Genomic DNA, 25816 nt, shown 5'->3' on the forward strand with positions numbered 1-25816 from the left:
TTAAAAATCTGACATGTGACACCTACTGTCATTTTTGACAACACTCGCAAAAACTTGGCTGAAACTGCTACAATATGTTTTTTGAATGACTGCTTTAACCCGACGAACAAAAAAGTTATAAGCTTTTAAAAGTGGGTCAAACTAAAATGATAACAGGGTACAGGGTGTCCCACTAAGAATAGCTCTCGGCTGTATCTCGGAAAGTATTAGTCGTAGAGCTTGCGGAAAAAAAATATTTATAACTAAAGAATTGGAAATTATTTTCAAGTTTGTAGAGCGGCCGCTAGAGAGCGCAACTGCTATTAAAAATAAGAAAAAGAGCGTTTCTTACTCTATATTATAGCGTATAAACAATAATAATAAGCTGTCGAATGTAGACGCTAGGGGGCGCTGTCTTACAATTTAACAAGCATTGCGTGTTTTTTTAAATAAAATAAATGCGATATTATATATAATTTTAGCTGATAGTAAAGAGTAATAAAAGATTAAAAAGTCAGCGAAAACCGCATCTTGATATCATCTTTCAGACCGAAGATATTAGCAAAATAATACGAAAAAACAAGCCCTTAATTACCTTATTTTTTTAACACGGTTACATTAACCCTCTTGGTCATAATGACCATTCTAATAAAAAATAAGATAGAAACGATTAGTTTATTTTAAAATCGACAATATACCAGAATACGATAATACCAGATGTATTAATATCTAATAATTAAGATATCAATGACAGTGAATAAGAAACGACGCCACAGTGAAGTCATGGTAGGCTTTGGAAAAAAGATGCTTTTGACGTAATAGTATAAACGTCAAAGAGTTATTAAATCAACATTTTGATAGTCTTAGCAGCGTTTTTCTCTTTTGAAGAAAGGCATTTTTAGAAAAGCAATCAAAAGATAAAAAACGCTGCTGAGACTATCAAATTGTTGATATAATATAATTTGGTGTTTAAACTATCTCTTTAAAAGCAACTTTTTTCCAAAGCCTACCATAAATTCACTGAGGCGTCGTTTCTTAGTCACTCATTACACTTAGTCAGTCATTGATATCTTAATTATTAGATATTAATACACCTAGTATTATGGTATTCTGGTACATTGTCGATTTTTTGATTGAAATAATATTTTCTATCTTATTTTTTATTAGAATGGTCATAATCAAGAGGGCTAGGGATACCGTGTTAGAAAGATAAGGTAGTTAAGGGCTTATTTTTTCGTATTTATTATAATTTTGATAATAACTTTGGTTTGAAAAAAGATATCCAGATGCGGGTTTCGCTGAATTTTTAAACTTTTATTACTCTTTAGTATCAGCTAAAATTACATATATTATTGCATTTAACTTTTTCGAAAAAACGCGTAATGTTTGTGAAATTGTAAGACAGCGCCCCCTAGTGTCTACGCTCAAAAGCTTATTTTTATTGTTTATATGGTATAATATAGAGTAAGAAACGCTCTTTTAAACGAGCCCCCACTTATTGGATTCCGATCAACCAGTCCGGAGTTATTAACATTTAAATATAAACGGATCTAACCTTCCCTCACCACTTTATTTTGGTAGATATCTAAGCAAAATTGTGTAAAAACTCCTTTTTCTTATTTTTAATAGCAGTTGCACCCTCTAGCGGCCGCTCTACAAACTTGAAAATAATTTCCAGCAATTTCTCATGCTCTCTTTAGTAATAAATATTTTTTTCCGCAAGCTCTACGACTAATACTTTCCGAGATACAGCCGAGAGCTATTCTTAGTGGGACACCCGGTACGTTAATCCAGAGTACTTTTTAAAAACATAGAAAGCTCTACAGGGTGTCCCCAAAAGGTACATATCAAAGTGGTTTTTTTTGTAATGGAATACGCTATATATTAATTGATTTTTGGATTCTGAGAGAAAAAAAGGTGTGTTTTAATATACTGCTACCTAAATTGAAATTTACCCGGTATAGCCTAATATGTAGTTAAAATAACTATTGTACTTTAAATCAAATTAAAACTTGACTCAAAAAGTTATACAGAGTCAGACAAAATTAATATTGAACATTAGTCACCTCTAAAAACAAGTTACTCTTTTATTTTAAATGGAACATCCAATATATTGTTCCGATATTCAATGGGGAACTCATATCTCTTCAAAATAATATTAAGGTTGCCTACTCCTCAAACAAAGATTTTCCTAGATATTTTCATTTTTATGATTTAGAAAAGATAAATCAATATTCTATATTAGTTTTACCAATTACAATTAAAACGCCATTAAATGGAGAATTTAGAGATCGGAATCGGAATGGAACAAGGGACCTCATATCTTGGCCTGCTAGGTCCTGTGATTTAACTTCTTTCGAATTTTTTATGGGGAAAATTAAAAGACCTTATATACAGGGTGAGTTTCCTACGATGTTCTCTATGGGTATCTCGGAAACTACTGGAGATAGAGAGTCGGTTAAATGGGGAAAGAATTGCAGTTTTGTGGAGTCATAAATATGCGCCTTTCAGATTTTTGCAAAAGTTCATGGCTTACTAGATATTTCGAAAAAAACAAATTTCGGCTATTTTAAAAATTGTCCCTAATTCCTTTATAATTTCAGATAAAATTTGTAGATAATCTCATCCTTAATGAGACTGTGTTCATATATTCCAATATAAGCTATTTTAGACAAAAAGTTTTCAGATAAAAGTTGTAGATAATCATATCCTTAATGAGATTGTGTCCTCCCTTTTTTTCTAAAGCCTGTCATATTTGAGATATGACACAAACATATGTTTTTTTAAATGGAAACCATAGTTGACCATGACTTCATAAAAAGCGCCATTTTCAAGTTTTTCAGCGATATAAGCTATAATATGTTTTTTTCGAAAAATTACTGAGTTATAGCCAATTCTTATAATTTGTAAACAATTTCACTTAGTCATGGAAACAAGTTCAATCGCCGTTGCTCTCAGAAATGTGAAGCTGTCACATCCAAACTTTGTAAATTAAAATTAACAAAAATTGTAAATATGAATTTTTCAAGTTAAGAAGAGCATGTAGATACCCGTGCATCAATAGAGTGGTTCCAACATGACTTTCATTATACCCCCCCCCATAATGAAAGAAACGTTAAACATTATTTATATCATAATAATGCAGGGATAGGAAGAGGTGGACCAATTGCATGAGCCTCCTCGATCACCTGACCTATCCATTTTAGATTTTTTTATGCGGTATGGTTACCAATAAGGTTTACAAAAAAACTTATGAATTAAGAGAGACACTCGTTGTGGCGGTACGAGAGAAGTTTAATTAAGTCGACAGGTCCTTCTGTGAGACTAGGTAGTAATTCACTTTTAAAAGATGCAACTCAAAACTAAGAATTGGCTATAAGTAAATTTAGCTTTTCTAACATATGTCTTAAAAACTGTTCTCTAAAGAACGTAACATTCACCGGTCAACGTATCCTCGAAAATGTTTGGCCAAGAAAAGTTGAACCAATAATCCTACACGCTTTTCTTCATTTGAAAAATTCATATTTACAATTTTTGTTTAGTTTAATTTACAAAGTTTGGATGTGACAGCTTTACATTTCTGAGAGCAAAGATGATTGAACTTGTTTCCATGGCTAACTAAGTGAAATTGTTTAAAAATTATAAGAATTGGCTATAACTCAGTAATTTTTCGAAAAAAACATATTACAGCTTAAATCGCTGAAAAGCTTGAAAAATGGCGCTTTTTATGAAGTCATGGCCAGCTATGGTTTCCATTTAAAAAAACATATGTTTGTGTCATATCTAAAAAATGACAGGCTTTAGAAAAAAAATGTGTGGAGGATATAATCTCATTAAGGATGTGATTATTTACAACTTTCATCTGAAAACTTTTTGTCTAAAATAGCTTATAAAGGAATTAGGGACAATTTTTAAAATAGCCGAAATTTGTTTTTTTCGAAATATCTAGTAAGCCATGAACTTTTTCAAAAATCTGAAAGGCGCATATTTATGACCCCACAAAACTGCAATTCTTTCCCCATTTAACCGAATCTCTATCTTCAGTAGTTTCCGAGATACCCACAGAGAACATCGTAGGAAACTCACCCTGTATAAGGGAAGAACCATTGGGATGAGAGAAGAAGTGCAGAAGGATACTAGGCAAGCTTTTAGACTTATTACACCAGCTGGCCTAATAAATTGAGACGACACTAAAACTCACGATACCCTAGACAAGGAAAGAGAATCTCTCTTTCCTTCTCTAAGGACAAAATACTGGGAAGCTGAACCGCGCAACCGCGGTCTACGTCAAAGTCAGCTGAACTGCCGCTGATGGACTATGGACTTCGTAAACAACGGCACTTTTATAAATTATCAGAGTAAATATGGTCCTATTTAAAAACAAAGTTAAAAACTCATCAGCATTCCTGTATTTTTAAATAATACAATAGATACTAAAAGCACTTTAAAGAAGATGTACAATTTGTGAATGCGTTTTGGGAGACTGGATTATTTTTAATTTGTGTTGTTTCACTTGTTAAAAACACAATAATAATAAGAAACGTATTAATTGCCCACTGTGTACTCTAAATATGGTAGTCTGTATAGTTTGTGGAAGTCGAAGTATATTGCAACAACATTTGAAGGTAAACACCATGAAGTAAAATTTGAAATGGAAACACATAACTTTGCCTATGACTTTGCTACAAAGGAAAGTTATAAACTGTGGTACGAAAAGCAGAAGATCAAGATAAATTATGCATTCGCCAAGTCAAGAAAATATAATGACTATGTGGAAAAAAAGCTTACAATTATTATTGCAATCATAGTAAATCAGCCAGGTAGGTAAAATAGAAATAAAAAACACTATGCCAAATAGTCTCTTTTTATTTTTAGGACACAGCAATTGTTCTAAATGAACAGAGAAGGCCAGTAGTTCAATAAAAAAACCATATAATGTGCCATAAAAGGAAAATGGATAAGCAAGAATAATTATTCCGGACAAAGTGAAAGTGGTTATTGGTTTAAGACTTTATTTATTTTGTTTTTCGTCTTATAAGAATAGCTCCCGTATATAGCGTTTAACGCCTTGCGAGTGGCAAGGTACAGCTTGCTATATTAGAGCCGTTCGGTATACAAGGAAGGTAATGTGGCTAGCACTACGCTTCAACCGCCTATTATTACCTCAGGATTGTGAATCCCAAGTACTCATTTAAGGCTGAGTCGACCTAGGTACCCAAACTATTTTTATTTTAATAAAAATAGTCCGCTGATGAAATGCCGGGTGTGGGAATCGAACCCACACCTTGAGATTGGTAGACGAGAGCCTGTACCTCTACGCCACCGGGCACCTTTTTCGTCTTACTTAAGTAAAAATGTATTGACTGTTGGTTAAGGGTTTTATATTTATTTTGTAATACTTACTACCTGTACAATGTGTTATTGTTTATTGTTAAAATGATTGTATAGTATTGTTGTAATTATTGTATTTTCTTGACATGGCATAAGTGAGAACCATAACAACAACCATAACAACACCATAAATTTCTTTTGCAGTTTCTTCTTATAAGCCGTAATCGAAACTGCAACATTCTAATAAAATTAGAACTATAAATTTGTTTTTTTATTTCTAATATATTACAGTTATTAAGCCAACAAATTTTCCCAAAACGTTTATTTCCCCACGAAAATGTGATTCAATTTAAGAACTGACATTTTAATAAAAAATTTCAACTTGATTCGGAACATAATATATTTCTCTGCCCTGTACTGTATTACAAATTTTTCTAACCGATCTTCATTCATATGTAAGACATAATGATAATAACTAGAGTAAATGTTTAAAATGTTTTAAAAATATATAAATGCAGATCAACTTTTAAATATAGCCATATTTCTAAAAATAGTCTAAAAACTATAAAAAACAAAATGAACAACCAAAACAGTCAACTACTGTTAGCAATTTCGCATAATAAAATTATTTGAAATTATTGTTCGATTCCCGATTATTCATAACATTCATAATGTTCAAAATTCCCGCAAAGCGCTTCTAGCCGAACAAAACCGAACTCTCCGTGTAGGACCCGAATGCTTCCGAGGTTTTCGTGAGTTTTAGTGTCGTCTAATAAATTGCTGTAACTCTGTGCGCAAAAGATGTTTATTACGTAGTCAACAAGGAGGTGCTCAGTTTGAACATCTTAGATGATTTAGAAAACTATATTCGTCGCTCAAAAAATATCTTTTTAAGCTTTGTTCTTTGTTTATTGTATCGATTTCAATTGTAATTACTAAAACTAATATAGAATGTTAATTTACCTTTTCAAAACTCTCTAATTATGCAAATAAATAATAATATAGAATATTAAATTGCGATAAAAACTAGGTCAACACAAAATCATGGCACACTTCGATACAAAGATGAAAAACTTAATATTTCTCTTATTCTTAGAAATAGGTACCCATAACTTTATATCGTTCGAAATGGTTAAACGGTAGCATTTTTTTAAGTTCATAGCCAACTATGATTTCCATTTAAAAAATAATATTTTTTATTATTTCTGACAAAAAGAGCAAGCATAGAAAAAAACTCACTACGCCACTGGATCGTGCTTAAAAAAGTGCCTTAAGAACGTCTTTACAGAATTTTATTATTCCGCGAAATAAAAAAGTTATGGGCAATTTTCCAAATGGTAAAAAAATCAAAAAGACCCCGTATCTTAGTTGGCAGTGAAAATATCGACAGGCAGTTTATGCCATTAAACGTGTCTCCAAAATCGAGCCCATGACATCTATGTCGGTTTTGCTCTATCTAGTAAGGGAATAGGTTTTCTCTGTTAAAACAGACCAATTCCGACCACCCTGTACATCCTTTAATTTTTGTTAAATTAACAAAAAGTATATCACAACCACCTAGATTTTTACAAATAATAAATATCTACTGACGCAAAATAATAAGAATTAAAATATCTAGAAGAATCTTTGTCTGAAGGGTAGGCAACCTTAATAACATTTTAAAGATATATGAATTCCCCATTGAACAACGAAATAATATACTGGGTGTTCCATTTAAAATAAAGGAGTAACTTGCTTTTAAAAGTGACCAATGTTCCATATTAATTTTGTCTCACCGTGTATAACTTTTCGTGTCGAATTTTAATTTGGTTTAACAAACAATGGTTATTGTAATAAAATATCAGGGTATACAGGGTAAATTAAGATTTAGGTAGCTGTTATTGAAATTTAAAATTTACTTTTCATTTTGACAAAATGTGAAATATGTCAAAATCCTTATGGCATCCCTGGCATATGCTTCTTTAATAAAACTCATTTTTATTTTTTCCTAGAATTCGAAAATCAATTAATATATAGGGTGATCCATTACAAAAAACAAAACTTTGACGTGTAGCTTTTTTGGGGACATCCTGTATAAATTCATATATATAAAAAGGCTTTAAATTAACCTACATATGCTCCCAAAATTTCATTTCGATATAAAGTTCTGCTTAAAGAATATATTATGATTTTGACAAAAGGCATACAAAAAATAATAGAAAACGTTTGAATTATAACAAGATTCTTGCCAACAAACTATATTTAAATCTGAATCCTTGTTATGTTTTTACTATTCCGCAATTTCTAGAAAATTAAGTTCTAAAAGGTTTTAGTACAACATAAAATCAAAACTCGTAAAAATAAAAACAAGTGTTTAATTACAATCCAAATATTGTAAAAATATAGTATTTACCTCTCTCTTTGATAATCCATTTAGTACAGGAATCAGGAAACGTACATCTGAAACTCTAGTATTATAAAGTTCTTTAACTTTTTCGACTAAGGCTGCGCTTGGAGTTCCTTTGTCAGTTAAAATATGAATAACCCTTGTTACAAGAGTTTCTGAGCCTTTTGGACACTTTTCCACTAGTTTTATTAACTCGGGACAATCCATACCCAAACAGCGTACTGGAGCTTCTATTAAGCGTAAAATTACCCGTTTAATATCCGCTCCTGTTTCAACGTAAATCTGACAAAAAAAAATGTCACAAAAAAATATTATATATTTAATGTGTGATATATTTATATATTTGATATCAATTAAACTTTTAGTTACGTAATCGAGGGCGCTATTTTTAAATTCTTTGTTGTCAACTATGAACATATTGGGAGCCCCACAGTGATGCCGAAAACGCGAAAAGTGGCAAAAAATAATTTCTCAACTTACTACTACATTTTTTAAAATTATTTTTGTTAAATGTTGTTTTCTAAGTGTATAAGTGATGTTTTGAATTCAGTATATTGAATTATGTATACAGAGTGTACTTAAATTGGCTGTAAAAAATAAAAAATGGGTTGTAAAAAAATTAATTATATTATTTTGTCTTTAATAGCATATTAATTTAATACTATATTCTTTGTAAAGTTTAAAAAATCAAAAAAAGTTTGTGTAAACACATAAATAAATATACAGGGTTTTATTTTCAGCCCCTTATAATAGAATTGGCATTTTGTTTTTAATATAATTAATCCTTTTTTCGGAACTACTTACCAATAAGTATTACTTAAATTCAAGATATTGACATTCATCTCCATGAGAAAAAAAAATAAAAAAAATAAACTAAATACATCTGTATATTTTATGTAGTTAGCTATTAACGAAAGTAACACCAAAACATCTAAAAGATTGAGCGTTCTTTTCGCATTAGATGTAAGCCGTTGTTTACTTACAACCATTTAATTTTAGTTATATTTTCAAATGTTCCATAATTTAGAAATATCTGTAATTACCTGTGGCAAAAATATTATACTTAGATTATAATTAGAACTTAGTTACAAGAATTTAATACGCAAGAAAAAGAAACTAAAAATTATCCTAAAGCTTCTATATAAGATGGATAATAATATAAAAAATAGAATAATTTAATCTATAATAAGTTTTGGAGCCTCCGGATGCTGTTCTATTTTACTTGACAGGAGAAGTCTTGGTGATCTCTTACTATATCCGAGAAAATTAGTATCTAGAAGGTGCATGATATTCTTGATAAAAGTTGTTGACTGAATATTGACGCATCATAGACACATTGACACGTCTTTGTAGTTTAATATTAACAATAAATTATTCAAAATTAATGATATTTCTAATAATATTAAATATAATGTCATATAAGCACAAAACGAATAAAAACTTAGGCTTAATAGGGAAAAGCTAGTTAAAATTACACATTAAAAATTATTTTTAAATTTGAATACTTTGTATATCGAAAATTAAATTGAATAAGAAAAAATATATTACAGTTTCCTTTCTAAAATTAATTAAAAGTAACCAACAACAATATTTTACAGCATCTAAGAAACACCCAGTAATATAATGTCATACATAATTTATTTTTAAAAACTAAATCGTGGTTTTCAGGAGAGTTAGGCAACCTAAAGGGTATTTGTGGGCTAATATTGGTCATGAAACTTTGTAGTTATGAAGAAAAAAGGCTAATAATTGTAACCTACATAATATTTTTTTGGAGCAATTTGGAGCATTTTGTATTAGCTTACATAAAATTTGATTTTAGATTAAGCAGTTCTTAATTACATCAAGGTCTTTATTGATTTTTTTTATGGTACCAGGAAAGTTAAAACTAGAATTACCATGAGGAAAAATATTTGAAAGCATTGTACTTTCTCAGAGTACCATCAGTTTTTAGCTAATTTATCACCAACGTTAAACGCACTAATTTTATTTAATCAAAATTTAATCAAATTATTTTAGCTTCAGCTAATAATCCTATAAGCTCGAACAGTTCTTATCAGGGATTAATAATGGGCCCGTTTTTATTCAAAAATCTTCACGATTCTGAAAATATGGACTATTAGGAACTATACGAGTGAAATTATAATTAAAAAAAATACTTTTGATACTTTGATTTACTACCGCTATTGGGAACTTCTGCATCACTGTGCGCCGGGCTGACTGACTGGATTTTATATTTCCCGCTGGGGATTCAGGTAGTAACTCTGCTGTAAAAAATGTCAAGTTGCCACATTTATTTATTGATTTCCGGACATTGTCATTCGTTTTGACACTTTAGTTTTGTGTTTTTAGGGTTCCGTACCCAAAGGGTAAAAACGGGAACCCTATTACTAAGACTTCGCTGTCCGTCCGTCTGTCACAAAAGTCTATCTTATGAACCGTTATAGCTAGACAGTTGAAATTTTCACAGATAATGTATCTATGTTGCCGCTATAAGAACGAATACTAAAAACAGAATTAAATAAATGTTTATAAATAAAAAAGTACTTTCACTAAACATTATCTTTTAAGTAAGAATTTTACATAGAATCTTTCAAGTCCTCGGTGGCCGCGTGGTTAAAGCGTTAGGACTTTACGCTGCTATGACATTGGAGCCATAGTAAGGCAGGTTCAAATCATAGTCAAGGCGACTTTTTTTTAATTGTTTTTTTTTAAATTTTTACATGTTTTTACATATTTATTTTTAATTTTTACATATTTATTATTGATTAATACAATTTTTAGTAATGTGTTTCTTCAGTTTTTTTTAAATTACTTATACGCGCATTCAAAATTTCAGCTAAATCGGAAAAAAAGTTGATAATAATATTTATAGTGTCTAATGTTGTATAGATAATGAATGGTACAGAACCCTTCGTGCGCGAGTCCGACTCGCACTTGACCAGTTTTCTGTTTTGTGAGCTTTTGGTTTAAATAAATAGTGTTGTGATACTTTAGCTTAAACATGTTTATTAGCAGACCTTGCGGTCGAACATTGTTCTTTTTAAAACCCCTTTTAGTGCGAAGTGTACAAGATAGCTTAATAGCCGTAAAAAACTCATCGCAACTTTATTAGATTATTTTGAACGAGAAAGCGGTAGTAATGACCCTTTATGTCCCTTAAATGCTGTTAAGGAGTTAAGTTTTGTTGATGTAAGTAACAACCGTTTACATATTTATAATTAATTTGTTTTTGTTTCCTAAAATATTTTGATTAAAAGAAAATACGTAAAAGTCGGCAACGCTGTGCCGGTCAAGCTTAATCACGTGACTAAAAGTTTATTTGATATAAACTATATAAAAATATAATTTACCTTTGCTAAGTCGTGAACTAAATGAGGATTTGAGGGTAACAATGATATGTACGGCAATAAACAAGCCTTAATAAAATCATCTCCCCAAGTTTCACTTTTTATACGATGTTGACCTTCGCCACTCAAACTATCTGGAGGTTTAGAAAGCTGTAAATAATATGAATAATTTCAATCAGGTTACGATAATTTAAATTGTGATATATTTTTTTATTAAAATAGTCGAAATATAACCATAATAAACAAGCAAAATAATAATAATTTAAGCAAAATATGCACATCAGCTACAGCTATTAAAAATCAACTCAATATAAGCAAAGTAAAATACTGATTTCTTCATCTACAACGATACCTGTACTTATTAAAATATATTAACTTATTTAAATATACTATAAATTTGTTTTTTTTATTATTGGAGGCGGTGTAATTGTAGAAATCAATGTCTACATGATATTCAACTTAAAAGTAAAAAAAATACTAGGCTTTAATTATAAAATTTTTGTGTGGTAAAATAGTAGGTATTTGCGGAGACAACCAAAAAACGCTAATTTTCAACTGGATCTTTCAACTGTAAAAAACTTAAATATCGAAAACTATAGCAAATTTTAGGTAATTTAATTTTGAATAGAAGTATTATTTCGAAAAGTTGATAGTTTTAGAGTTATAAAAAAACTGTAAAAAATCCAAATTTGTTCACTTTTTACAATTTTTTTTAATGTTACGCGACGAAATCTTGTTGGCAATAGTCAGAATCGAAATCAGCACCCCAAAAAACAAAAGTAAATAAAAGGAATCAGAACTATACCAAAACTTTCACCCGAGAAGCTTTTTGAGTACAATTTCATTAGACTACTATGATTTGAGAAGCAGGCAATGAAGTAATTGCTGCAAGGGTTTATGCAGCGGGATTTCATCGAAAGTGCTTTTACGAGAGTAGAATTTTTAATCGTTTGCCTTACCGTTTTCGTACTACCGGAAGTACTCATCGCCCTGTTTATCGAAGGCGGCATAGAGGTCGAACTGAAGTTAAAACAGGATAAATGTTTTGGCATATGTGCAGTTTGATCGCAAGTTAGTAATTGTCAAAGACTTGGGCATAGCGTTTTTGCAATCTATTATAATAAATTACTAACTTTTCGTCTATAAAATTGTTATGCACAGTGCGCAATTAAAGTCGGCCGTGGCAGTGATATCAACGGCTTCGTCAATTAATAGAAACATTTTAAAGACATAAAATGTTAAAAAACGCTACTGAGACTATCAAAATGTTGATCTAATATCACTTTGACGTTTAAACTATTACTGCAAAAATCAACATTGTAGAACTTTAGTACAATACTTTAGAACTTAGTACTTAAAAACAATGTAATTTTGCAGTTTTAACGCCAAGCTTTAACTAAATGTCCCAAAATAAACTAAACTAAATAATATAATCTAATTTAATACGATATAAATTATTAAATAATCTACTATCAATAAAACATTAGCAAATTAAAAAATAATTCTTCATAAAACTATCATATTATACTTACTGTACCTTCAAAAATTCAAGATTCATTTTTGCAAATTCTTCAATTATTAGTCGTAACTCGTAATTCTTATGCAGATCTAATACATGATTAATAGCAGCATCCCGGACAGCACTTAATTCGTACGTAGTATAAGACAATAAAACGTTCAAGAAAGTCAGTTGTTTTGGTGGTTTTCTTAGGGTCAAATCCCGTAAGAGTCCAAGCGCCCAACCTGCGAATTATAATATATTTTTTTAGTCAAAATGAGTTATATCTTTACATTTTATAAACTTCCTGGATAAAGCTAGACCATATGTAAATTACACACAACTTTGTTTACGCGATTAACATGAAATTTTCTACTTATTTCTTTCTATAACAAGATTATCGTATAAGCCTATTCTGCATGTGCTACTGAGCTTGCGCAGAACGATATTGAACGTGAATGCTAACTTGGAGTGGTTTTTCGCTAAATCCATTGATGGCTTTGAAATTGTAAATTGTTTATTATCAAAATCAACAGTTAATTGTAACAGTGTGTTGGATACACTGAGATTTTAATTATTATAAGATTATGAGATTTTTGTCTTTGTTCACGCATTAAAAGATATTTATCTATACCGGGTGCGTCTCAAAAGTGGCTCTCCCCTATAACTTTTTTTACTTTTTCAGATAACATAACTAAGTAGATTTGGTATGTTAGTGAAGTATGACATAAATTAGGATTGATTGACGTGTTCAATTATTCTTGGTCACTTCCTGTTTCACCAGAAAAAAAGAACTTTTATTCGATAAAAAACGACACTCTGAATAGAATGACATATCATATGTCGACTTTTGACATTTTTTGCTTAAAAACAAGTCGTATTTTAAATTTTAATCTAGAGTGCCATGGTTGCGTTAGAAAACACTAATTTTTAATTAAGGAGTCTTGGAAAAATAGATCTGATCATCTAATGTTTTTCGTGTCTTGTCCTGGCCAGTTAAAAGATGCCCAAATCGTATTTTTAAACATATCTCATTTTTTTCAAATGGAATAAGGGTGGCTCATTAGCATATTTGAAAAAGGCATTTTTTACGAATAATTTGGTACCACACAATTGGTATTTCGAGGCTAATTGTCGTTACAAACCGCATGTTAGAACTTCAAATAAATCATATGCGAAAATGTCAAAAGTTGACATATATATGTCATTCTATTCAGAGTGTCATTTTCTATCGAATAATGTAAAAAAATACCGAGGGCGTCATGTAAAAATCAAAAGTTGTAGTCATTTCCGGTGAAACAGGAAGTGACCAAAAACATTTGAATACGTCAATCAATCCTAATTTATGTCATATACTAACACACCAAATCTCGTTTTAGTATCTGAAAAAATAAAAAAGTTATAGGGGGTGGACCACTTTTGACCAACTTTTTTGGCGCACCCGGTATACCAGGTGACCAACTAAGAATGGACGCCGGCTGTATCTCAGAAACTACTTATCGTATAACTTTGGGAAAAAAAATTCTAATAAGTAAATCGACCAAGAGAAATCGGTGGAAATTATTTTCAAGTTCGAAAAATGCCCGCTAGGGGGGGTTTCTCTAAGAGCCAATTAGAAAACAGGATTTTTCTCAAAAATATGCAGGTGAACAGGTATTTTTAATTTTACTATTGTAATCATCGAGAAATTTGTAATTTTTTTGATACAGAGTATTTTGCTCTATTTCATAAAATAAAGTGGTGGGGGAAGGTTAAACTTGCTTTTATTAAAATAAGGATAACTCTGGTTTAGGTTACGCGATTTAAACAAACTAGGGCTCGTTTAAAAGAGCTTTTCTTCCTTAATGATCTCCAGTATAAATTTTGTTTCCATAATTTTTTTCGTGGTAGCTAGAGGGCGCTGTTTGACATCATATCAGATATTGCACTTTTGCGTAAAAAAATTAAATAGTAGGCTATACTTCTCTTTGCACAGTTAAATAGAGCACAAAATTTCCAAAATATCAGCGCAAACCGCAACTTTCTATCTTCTCTCTAACCGGAGATATTAAGAGAACAAATCATGTTAGGCTGCCGCTTAGGATTATATCGTCCCATTGCTGCCAAAAGTCACTAGTTTACTTTTTATTACTTCCGAGAAAAATGCGTCTAAAGATGAATTGCATTGCATAAAGATGTTATAGTTAGTAACTATTCGGTATTAAAATAAAACATAAATAGCCAGAAATCGTAGTTAATGACTTTCGTAATCGATTACCCGCTTCAAAACATAGTTAGTGATTGAATTTGGTTGTTCGGAAAAATGTTAGTTAGTGACTTTTGGCAGCAATAGGACGATATGGTCTAAAAATTATAGTAGTAGACTAGTAAACAAAAAGAGGTAAGTTGATTACGTCAAAATATCAAAACATTTAAGTTCAGTTTTCATGCATCCCAATTTCGGGCGTTTTCTTAAAAAAAATGACGTCATATTTATTTAAACATGCTTATGTAACATTATCATCCATCCATATAATTTTTACGAATTTCTTGGTTAATTATACGAAATATACGGAACTGGACCGGTCTGGGGGTCGAGAGGCTGTTTGATGCAGCAGAAGATAGAGAACTCTTCCACGAAATAGTCATGGAGATCGCCAACGCATAAAAACAGGCACGGCACCACAAGAAGAAGAAGAAGAAGTTTTCAGATTAAAACGTCCGAAAGTCGGAAAATCAATAATTTTATTAAAATTTCTAGGAATTTTGTGCAGCCATATTGCTTTTAACAGGAAACGGCTGAATTTCGTATTGTCGAAAACTAGGGGTTTATTTGATGTAACGTCATTTAGTTATTAATGCAAGTTCATCCTTGATTTCGCTTGTTTTCGTGTTTTACCTGTTGTTTGTGTTATTTATTATTATATTATCAAGTTTATGTCGTTTGTGTCACTTTTCATATAGCACCGAACGAAGGTGCGAATCTTAACAATATGCACTACTGGTCCAAATCTACCCTTGATGCAAGTAGTTTAGCACCAAGACAATGATTAGACTTTTTAATTATCCGAATGAAATGAACTATTCATAATTTCTAAGAAATGAATTGCCAATTTTGTTAGAGGATCCATCATGATGAATTTGCATTTGTTGCAATTTCATCAGCATGAATGCAGTTGGTGTAGCTGAGGCAGTAGTGCCGCTTATTTTGCTATGAATGTGTGGGACTCCTTGGATACTACTTACTTTAGTATATAGAGACGCGGGAGCGGCATATTTCCATGACCAGCTGGGTCATCGGATTCAATATGTCTGGATTGTAATTTATGGGGTCGAATCAAGAACGAACATACATAAATAATTATTAAATGGTACTAAAATAAAATTAAAATATATGTTTTGATATTTTGAAGTAACCAATTTATCACTTTTTGTTTCCTAGCCTACTACTATAATTTTTAGACCATATAATCCTAAGTGGCAGCCTAACATGATTTGTTCTCTTAATATCTCCGGTTAGAGAGAAGATAGAAAGTTGCGGTTTGCGTTGATATTTTGGAAATTTTGTGCTCTATTTAACTGTGCAAAGAGAAATATAGCCTCCCGTTTAAATTTTTTACGCAAAAGCGCAATATTTGTTATGATGTCAAACAGCGCCCTCTAGCTACAACGAAAAAAATTGTGGAAACAAAATTTATACTGGAGATCATTAAGGAAGAAAAGCTCTTTTAAACGAGCCCTAGTTTGTTTAAATCGCGTAACCTAAACCAGAGTTATCCTTATTTTAATAAAAGCGAATTTAACCTTCCCCCACCACTTTATGTTATGAGATAGAGCAAAATACTCTATATCAAAAAAAATACAAATTTCTCGATGATTACAATAATAATATTTAAAATACCTGTTCACCTGCATATTTTTGAGAAAACCCCTGTTTTCTGATTGGCTCTTAAAGAAACGCCCCCTCGCGGGCATTTTTCGAACTTGAAAATAATTTCCAGCGATTTCTCTTGCTCGATTTCCTTTTATTTTCCAAAGTTATACGATAAGTAGTTTCTGAGATACAGCCGGCGTCCATTCTTAGTTGGCCACCCGGTACATTTATATAAAACAAAGTTATGTCAGTTAGACTATTTATAACTGAGGAGCGGCTCGTCCGATTTTAATGCTCTGTTTTGTTGTATTCGTCTACACCCCGAACAGCAGAAAACTATTAAAACATCAAAAAAAATCCACAAAAAAATACAGGTTGGTCCACTAGTGCGAGAAAGCCCAAAAATTATAAGAAAATGCATTTTCTACGAAAACTTGAAGAGATAGGTAAAAAATGGCATAATACAATTTGATAGATAATTAAATTGTGCATGTGATTCTCGTAAAATATACAAGGTGTTCCATTTAAAATAAACAAGTTATTGCCGTTTAAAGCTAGTAATTATTTAAAATAAATTTTTAGACACTCTGTATAAGATAGTATTTTGTTTATTATTGTAACACAATATCTGATCAATAAATAAACTGCAGTAAATATTTAGTATTAAAAACTTCGACACCGTTGGAGGAATGAAGCCTTAAAATTTTTTCTGCAATTTCATAAAATTAAAAATATTTAAAAATCGATAAGGTTTAAGTGTGATAAACCTTAATCAAATTTACCTTTATTTCAATCGTAGAATTTAAAAATAGAATAATATACAGAGTGTTCCCTTTAAAAAATACAACTATAATATTTTTTACTTATTTGGGACGCTCTGTATCTTGTAAAATTATTTTTAAATTGTAGCTCTAATAGTCTTTCAACGATCCCAAAACTAACAATTCGTAAAAACCTAATCGTTTAGCTACAATACTCCGTATCGTATGTGGTGAACAACCCTGTATACATAAAGATAGAGTTTCAATACAAACCTGAACGTTTTTCGTCCTGGGAAATAGTTTTTATTTCCTCTAAAGCTTCATCTGTTACTAAAGGGGCCTCCAACAACAATCGAGATAGTATAATAGCATCGTGTGAAGCTGACTGAATAAAACTACACAACAAAATGTTGTAACATTCATCTGGCCTTATTCCTTTTCTAAGAGGCGGAATTCTAACAAATCCCTAAATAATTTTTATGACAAATTAAATATTAAGATAAATATACAAAAATGTTTTACCTGCATAATACTATATTCCTCAAATAACCATGCCAGCGCTGTATCAATATTTGAGCGCAAATCGGATAATAAATATGTTAAAATTGCTTCGCGAACAGGACTGCTAAAATTAGATGCAAGAGTTATAATAATTTTCTGATTAAGACCTTTAATTTTAGCTTTATCGCATCCTAAAAGCCTATTCACAGATGAAACGAGCAGACTCTCCTTTGTGTCTTTTGGTAGAGGTTTCGTTATTTCTGCTAGTTTTAAAGATTTGATCTTTGGTGCTTTAGTCTTCTCTTTTTTAGCTATCTGCAAAAATAGTTACTTTAATTCTGGCTAATTCTCTCTAACCTAATAATTAAATAAGAACACATATTTATTTATTAATACAAATTTTAGATCGATCATTCAAAGTAAATAAATATATCGATTTCATAAAAATGTATATCGACAATTAATTGCTACAGATATCAGATAATATCATTATTTTCAGCAGATCATAAATAAAATATTAGTTTACTAATTTAAACTAAAGGAGATAGACGAAAACTAATGTCGGTGTCTGGAGATCAAAAACCACCTATAGATATCAGTTACCGTTTCAGGGTTACAGGGCGTTTTTGAAAAATGTGCAATTTTAAAAAATTGGTGTAGCTTTATGATAAGGAAAATTTTGTGTTTTTATCAAAACATTTGCAAATAATCTTTTTACGTAAAATTTAAGGCTTTAGGTATAATTTTTGTTAAATTGCAATACACAGGTATTTTCAATCTGAAGAAGAAACGACAGAACACATGTCGGTGCGACAGCCTGGCCAATGTGCGGTTCTCTGTAATAATGTCTGTAATAAGTAATGTTAGGCCATTGCCAGAAAGCTACAGGGGAGGTTCAGTTTTTAAGTTGCTAGACTTTGTAAAACAACAGTGACATTTGTGCTCAGTGTTGCCAACCCCAAAAATCATAAGTCAGTAGTTTCCAGCATGAAAAATTGGTAGATTAAAAAAATGGGTAGTTCTATCCTTGTTTATAATATAAATACATATACAAAGATTGGCCCTGTTCCCAGAAGAATCTCTGACTAGTCAGCGCGTTACTTATTGGTTGAAATGCGTAGAAACCTGACTAACAATCAGGTTTCTACGCATTTTAACCAATGAGAAACGTGCTGACTAGTCAGGAATTCTTCTGGGAACAGACCTTATGTACATCAGCTATACAGGGTGCGTCTCAAAAGTGACTCGCCCCTATAACTTTTTTATTTTTTCAGATAAAAATACGATATTTGGTACGTTAGTATAAGACAGAAATTAGGATTGATTGACTTATTCAATTGTTTTGGGTCACTTCCTGTTTCACCGGAAATGACAACAACTTTTGATTTTTAAATGACACTCTCGGTATTTTTTTACTTCATTCGATAGAAAATGACACTCTGAATAGAATGATATATCATATGTCACCTTTTGACATTTTCGCATATGGTTTATTTGAAATTGTAACAAACGACAATTCGACTCGAAATACCAAGTGTGTGGTACCAAATTATTCGTAAAAAAATGCTTTCTTAAAATATGCTAATGAGCCACCCTAGTTCCATTTGTAAAAGTTGAGATATGATTAAAAATACGATGGGGGCATCTTTTAACGAGCCAGGATAAGAAACTAAAAACATCAGACAGTCAAATCTATTTTTCCAAGGCTCCTTGATTAAAAGTTAGTGTTTTTAACACATCCGTGGCACTCTAGATTGAAATTTAAAATACGATATTTTTTAAAGCGAATTTGTCAAAAATTGACATATGATATGTCATTCTATTCAGAGTGTCATTTCCTATCATGGGTGCCATTTAAAAATCAAAATTTGTAATTATTTCCGGTGAAACAGGAAATGACCGAAAACAATTTAATACGTCCAATCAATCCTAATTTATTTCATATACTTACATACCAAATCTCATTCTTTTACCTGAAGAAATAAAAAAGTTATAGGGGTGAGCCACTTTTGAGACCAGGCCGGTATAAGAAAAAAAAACATAAAGCAAGCACAAATATATGTACGATTGCAAGTGATGTTTCAAATAATGTAAATAATGTGTAAACAAATAAAAAAACTTATAAACTGAACAAAAATAACTGAAATTCAAAATCTTAAATAGTTGGCACAGACTAACCACACAGAATAACAAATGGAAATATGAAAATTAATGAAATTATATTTTGTTGAATGCGCCAGACTTAATTTTTCAGCCAACTTTATTATATAGGAGAATTTTACAGCGGACCATCAGAAAAATAGCCTGTATTACTACTTACTAGATCCTCCCGTTGGACAAACTATATGCATGCGGAAACGTTATTAGTCAGCGGCGTAGCGTGACGTCAATACAAGGGGAAGTAATAAGTAACTGCAATGAACGTTTTACCAACACAAAAAAGTTTTTTTCTTTTTTTTTATTAAAGCCTTTAATTTTGAAGTTGCAAAAATAAAATATACAAAAAATGTAACAAGTTAAAAAAATAATCAAACCAATTTAAAAAAAACTAAATAACTAAATTCAAGTAAAAAAAAAACAAAGCTGTAAACGTATCTGTTAGATAAAATAGTAGACAAGGCCAACAAAAAAAGTTTATTAAGTGCCTCACAACTCACAACCATATAACCAATGTTCACTTTTATAAACATTTTCACGAAAATGACGAATACAAGATTTTAATTAAGTATTCATATTCAAAATTTGCTTTGGAGATCCTTCTTCAGTAGTTTTTAATTTTTCTGAATACACCATAGAACTGAAGGATGATTATAAAATTATTTCTATTTTACAGCCGCACTCAGAATCGGTTAAGCCTTGGTATCCTACAAAGCGGTAACGTTAAAGAACGGCCGTACTTTAGCGGCCGCTTTTGCCAACGAGTTCTACAGCCGCTTTGACGGTGAATATTGTTGTAAAGTAACATTAAAGGTGCATAAAAATATTGCCGCTGTTCGCTTTGAACCAGTTCAAATCATATAGAAATATAAATTAAACATAGATTTAGGAAGAACAGATATCACATTATGCATTTTAACCCGATCAAACATTCGGAGGTTGACTACGTACTGTAAAAACCAATTGAGATAGAGAAGGCGACATTGCCACATATCAAATTTGCGCCTATCTACTTAGTTTGATTTGCAGAAAAGGTGACTTTAAAACCTTCACCGGATATCAATAAATCTCAATTTCTTAATTAAATTAATAGTTTATTTTTAAAGAAGCATGCGTAATAATATGTTATTAACCAGAGGATATATGCGTTACTATTAAAGGACATGTTTACTGTTTAATGTGCTGAAACGTCTAGAACTATTGGCAACGTCGCTGCTAGTCTTCCAGAATGAAATAAGCCGTCCGTCCCACCACCCCTCGCGACGGCCTATGGTCCGTTATAGCGTACTACGTTTAGCTTACGGTGTGTTTGAAGTCGGAATCAAGTCCGTAGTCAAGTAAACTTTTCAGTGTTTTTCAGTAGTTTTTGTTTTTGTTTAATGTACTTTTGAATCTGCGAATTTTCAATATGGTACGACAGTATCAAATGTGTGGACAAATAAGCTCAAATTACCCGAATTTGTCTTTTCATAGGTAGGTATTGTTTCCGCCGCGCCGTAATCGTACATAGGTGTCCCACAAGGGAGCCTCTCACAATTAAAATAATTTCTAATTATATTTGTTGAATTTTGATCTCTTAAAAAAAGAACGTAGTGGCCGGTAATTGGATTATAATTCGTCTCAATTACTACCTAACTGTTGTAGATCATAACAAATTTGAATATAAACGTTACATTTGAAACTTTATTATAAGCCAGAAAATGACATTTTTTTCTTAAAATTGCGTCCTATTTTAGTCATTATATACGATATTCTAAAGGAATTTTGCTCAACAAATAAACAAAGGTGTTTACCCGACCTTTTTTACATTTTATTGCTTTATTATATCTGCCCCTTCGGCCTTGTTTAGACAATTTTTTACCACCGTACAAATACATCTTCCTAGAGTTATTTGTACGGTGTGTTTAACTTTTTTTAGAATGGGACGAACTGTAAATAATTCTTAGGCTACTAGTTTTATACATACCTATATAGAGAGTGACCCAGGCCTCCAAAAAAGCTTTTTACCTATTACGTTTTTGGTTTTTGATTTTTATTTCTTTTTTTTACATAAGATGGGGGCCATTGTAACGCACATTTTCAAAATATTTTTGTCAACATACAGGGTGATTCAAACCGCAATACATATGCTTAATACAGTTCATGAAGATTAGGACATTTAACTAAAATTTGATTATCTGATGAAGCTACCTTTAAAAGTAAAGGATTTGTAAATAAACGTAATAGGTACTTATTATTATGCGACAGAAATCCCATACTGTAGCACACAGATTTGATACTTTTAATGATAAATGCCTTCTATTGCGAGACTAAAAGGCAATTGCCTCGTATCAGAGCCATCATAATACAAGAAGAAGACCGAAAGTCAAATCTTGTCTTATATTTTCAAAAAAAAACACAATTTTCTCATTAAATATTGATTTTAGGTATAGGAAGTTATTAATAATACAAGATTAAACAACTATTACACAGTACTTCACAGGAAGCTATCGATTGCGAACTAACTAAATCGTTACTAATTAGGTACTAATTTTGAAAAGTTCTTTTTAAGATAAAAAAAGGTAAAACTAAAACCTAAATTATAATTTGAGATTAAACGGGAAGTTCTAAATAATGTTGCCTATTCTAAACAAGAAAAATGTATTTATAAGTTAAGTTTTATAACATTCCTAATTAAATTTGGGCGAAAAGGATATTTCTGTTTGCTGTAGGTAATTTTCTCAGGGAAAATACGTAAATAAAAATGACTTTTTAAGTCAAAAAAAATCATAAGGACAAGTTATTCTAAAAAAGGACTGTCCTTTTCAAAAAAGGGCAAGTGGCAACCCTAGGTATTTCTGGAATGGAAATTTAGTGGCAAATCTACAACTTTGGTTTGAAAATATGTTCCGGCCACATATGTTTACAAAAATGTCTAAAATGTGCTTAAATGCCTCCATATTCTGAAAAAAAAATGAAAGAAGAGTCACCAACCACAAACCTAATATAGAACTATTTCGGAAGCCTGAGTCACCCTGTAAATCTTCAAAAGTAACTGAAAGTTTAAATTGAAAATTGACGTTGGAGCGATTTTCGAAAACTACTAACGTTTCAACATAAGTATATGTGGGATATTAATTGTATTATTATATTAGACCTTATAACAAAACTCATCTGACGAAAAAGTGTTAATGTAGTATATTAATATGGAGTAAAAATTTTACTAATTACTTTATTTTTACTTTACTAATTCGTTCCAAAAAACGATACGCCACTGGCCATTAGAACAATCCAAATGTGCCTAGTTGCTGGGGTCGGAAATTTTAGACTTCTCTGTCTCTTCTGTCCTTGTTTGACACATTGGAATGTTTGATACACTACCAACGAGTATTTATGAATGAGATGTTCGGTCTATCTTTATAATGTCTTTGAAATTAAATAAATACTCTGTTACAATTATATAATATTATTTATTGTAAAATATTTATTTTAGTTTCTCTACGGTTCAAATTAAATATTGTCCACAGTCAAAAAACGTGCTTGCAATTGCAATATTCCGCCGTACAGAGCGACCGCTTCAGAAAATAACCTGCGTTTTTTTTCGAGCTGAACGCTTTTGAAGAACACACACCGATTTGTAAGTACATACACGGTTTTTAGCGGCGCAGCTCGCCGTTAAATTACGGCCGCACTTTAGCGCTACCGCTTTGTAGGAAACCAAGGCTTTATCGGTATCGCAACGATATTATTTATTTTATACGGCAAACGGGATGTGTTTCAAAACCGCATCACCCACCAACTAAGGCTAAGAACATAGTGGAGCGACGAGGATAGGGGCGAGCAAGCAGCGCGACATTGCGTCCAAAACAAACCTGTGAAGGCAAGTACGTGTGAACATAGTAAAGGCGATCTGCTCGAGCGGTTAGATCGGGCGGCGAGATCGATTCAAATAATTTTGTTTTCGTCGCTCTGTCGCGCTGTAGAAAATTATGGATTCCTAAAAATTAATAGATTTAGTATTTGTAAGAGATATTTTATGGGGATCAGAAAGATAGTAATCGCCATAACCGGTACATTTTAGATAAGTTATGAGATGAAGTAGCAACAAATTTTCGTAAACTCCGGTTTTTGAAAATTTCATGTTCACTACACCTTCTAGTTTGTTGGTTTTGAATCAACCAAATGTTTGCAACACTACTGCCCAGAATTTTAGCCCACTGTTAACATTTTAAATTATCAATAAGCAAATGAAAATAATAAATTTGCACAAGTACTTTGCTATTTCTCGCCGCTCTACTATGTTTCAGCACCTCAAGGCTTGCTCGACGCGTTATCGCGCTGCTTGCTCGCCGCTATCCTCGTCGCTCCACTATGTTCTTAGCCTAAAACAGCGAACGGAAGACGTAATCGCGGCCGGAAAGTTCGCTGATCCCGGCTCGCGTTTGACGGCGTTCAAGATGTAGCGAGGACAATCGCATCATCAAGCTGTCGAGATATTTTTATTTTTAGCGTTTAGTGTAAGGTCTTAGCAGTATCTATAAAGCTTGGCCAATATTACTACACAATAAATAATTCAAATCGAATTTAATTATTTGAATAAATTTACGAGAGAATTAATTATGAGAATTTTAATTTATTATAGGAGTGCTCAGTGACTTTTTTAAATAAAAACGTATTACAATATTTTGAAGGGATGCGACGCATCACCCGCATCAGTGGAAACTTCGCCGCTGTTATTAGTTCATAAATACGTATTATGATACTTTAACTGTCAAAGTTATCAAAATAATGCCTCCCTTAATACCGCTTACTGTTGCCATCACTTGAATATAATAAATTTATATATTGGCTTAGTACATCCATTCTGAATAAAAGTATGCCCAGAATAATTTTAATCAAATTGTTAGTTTTTTGTTCATACATATTTTAATATTCCAAGATTCCATACTGATTTGTATGTTGTAATTAGCGATGGGAACTATCGAATGAATTAGACTATCGAATGTTTAATGAATGAATGATTTCAACTATCGAATGGTTTTATTCGAATAAAATCATTCATTCATTTGTATACTAAAGCATATGTGACAACCTCGCCGTGCGACTAAATGGTTATCGTTGAGCCACGATTATCGAATGCTTTTGATAAATGAAATTTAGTATTCGTTTGATTTTTGTATGTGTCAGTGCATTATTAGTTCTTCCAAATTTTTATAACTTCGCCGTATAAATACTGTGCTATTTTTGCGTTTATTAAAATAGTTAAAATACTAAAATAGTAGTTATTTTTTAATTTTATTTATTGACGATTGTGTGCATGTGCAGGTGGTCAAAATTTTTCCGAAAATTTGTGTGGTTTTCCGTAGTCCGATCTTTCAATTATTTAATTTGTGAGAAAATTAAAATGAAAGTTTTACACATGCCAATTTAAAAAAAAGTTAACGATGTTTGTATTTTGTTTATGCTAATTCTCTTACATGTAGTTTTTTGCGAAGAAATATTTCATTTATTTTTTAAAGTAAATGCCAGTAAAAGTAAATATAATTTTTAAACAGTAATATAAAGCACCTAATATAAATAATTTTGATTTCTAATTTTTTATTTATATTTTTCTTTCATTACACTGTATGCTTAGAAAATTAATAAATGTTTATATTTCATGATATTAAAATTTGTTGTTAATATAACAAATTAGTTCTGTGATTATTATTATTATTTAATAAACCAACGTTTATTAAAAATTTAGAGACTATATTATTTTTAAATAGGATCAAATATAAATAATTTTGACATCTAATTTGTTGTTTATATTTTGCTACTACTTAAAAAAATATTTATATTAAATGATTTTAAATTTTGTTGTTAATAGGTATAACAAATTATTACTGTTATTATTATTTATTAAACCAGTCTTTGCTTAAAAACATTAAAAATCATTTTCCCACATCCAAAATAACAAGTATTATTGCAGTGTAACAACAGAATATTAATAAAAAAAATGCAGAATATATAAACATACTA

The 25816-nt window shown here is 31.1% G+C and overlaps 1 protein-coding gene across 1 annotated transcript in view; it reads right to left on the reverse strand.

Annotated features, from left to right (window-relative positions):
• LOC115879635 (symplekin) overlaps positions 1-25816 on the reverse strand; it is a 43446-nt gene that overhangs the window by 15057 nt on the left and 2573 nt on the right. Inside the window, exons 6-10 of the mRNA XM_030896529.1 lie at positions 17681-17974; positions 17432-17624; positions 12584-12789; positions 11050-11196; positions 7703-7978 (exon numbers count right to left, since the gene is read on the reverse strand). Coding sequence (XP_030752389.1) covers positions 7703-7978; positions 11050-11196; positions 12584-12789; positions 17432-17624; positions 17681-17974 — 1116 coding nt within the window. The remainder of the gene's footprint in view (positions 1-7702; positions 7979-11049; positions 11197-12583; positions 12790-17431; positions 17625-17680; positions 17975-25816) is intronic.

The sequence above is a fragment of the Sitophilus oryzae genome, unplaced genomic scaffold, assembly GCF_002938485.1.
Source record: "Sitophilus oryzae breed Bouriz unplaced genomic scaffold, Soryzae_2.0 scaffold_1582_pilon_pilon, whole genome shotgun sequence".
NCBI lineage: Eukaryota > Metazoa > Arthropoda > Insecta > Coleoptera > Curculionidae > Sitophilus > Sitophilus oryzae.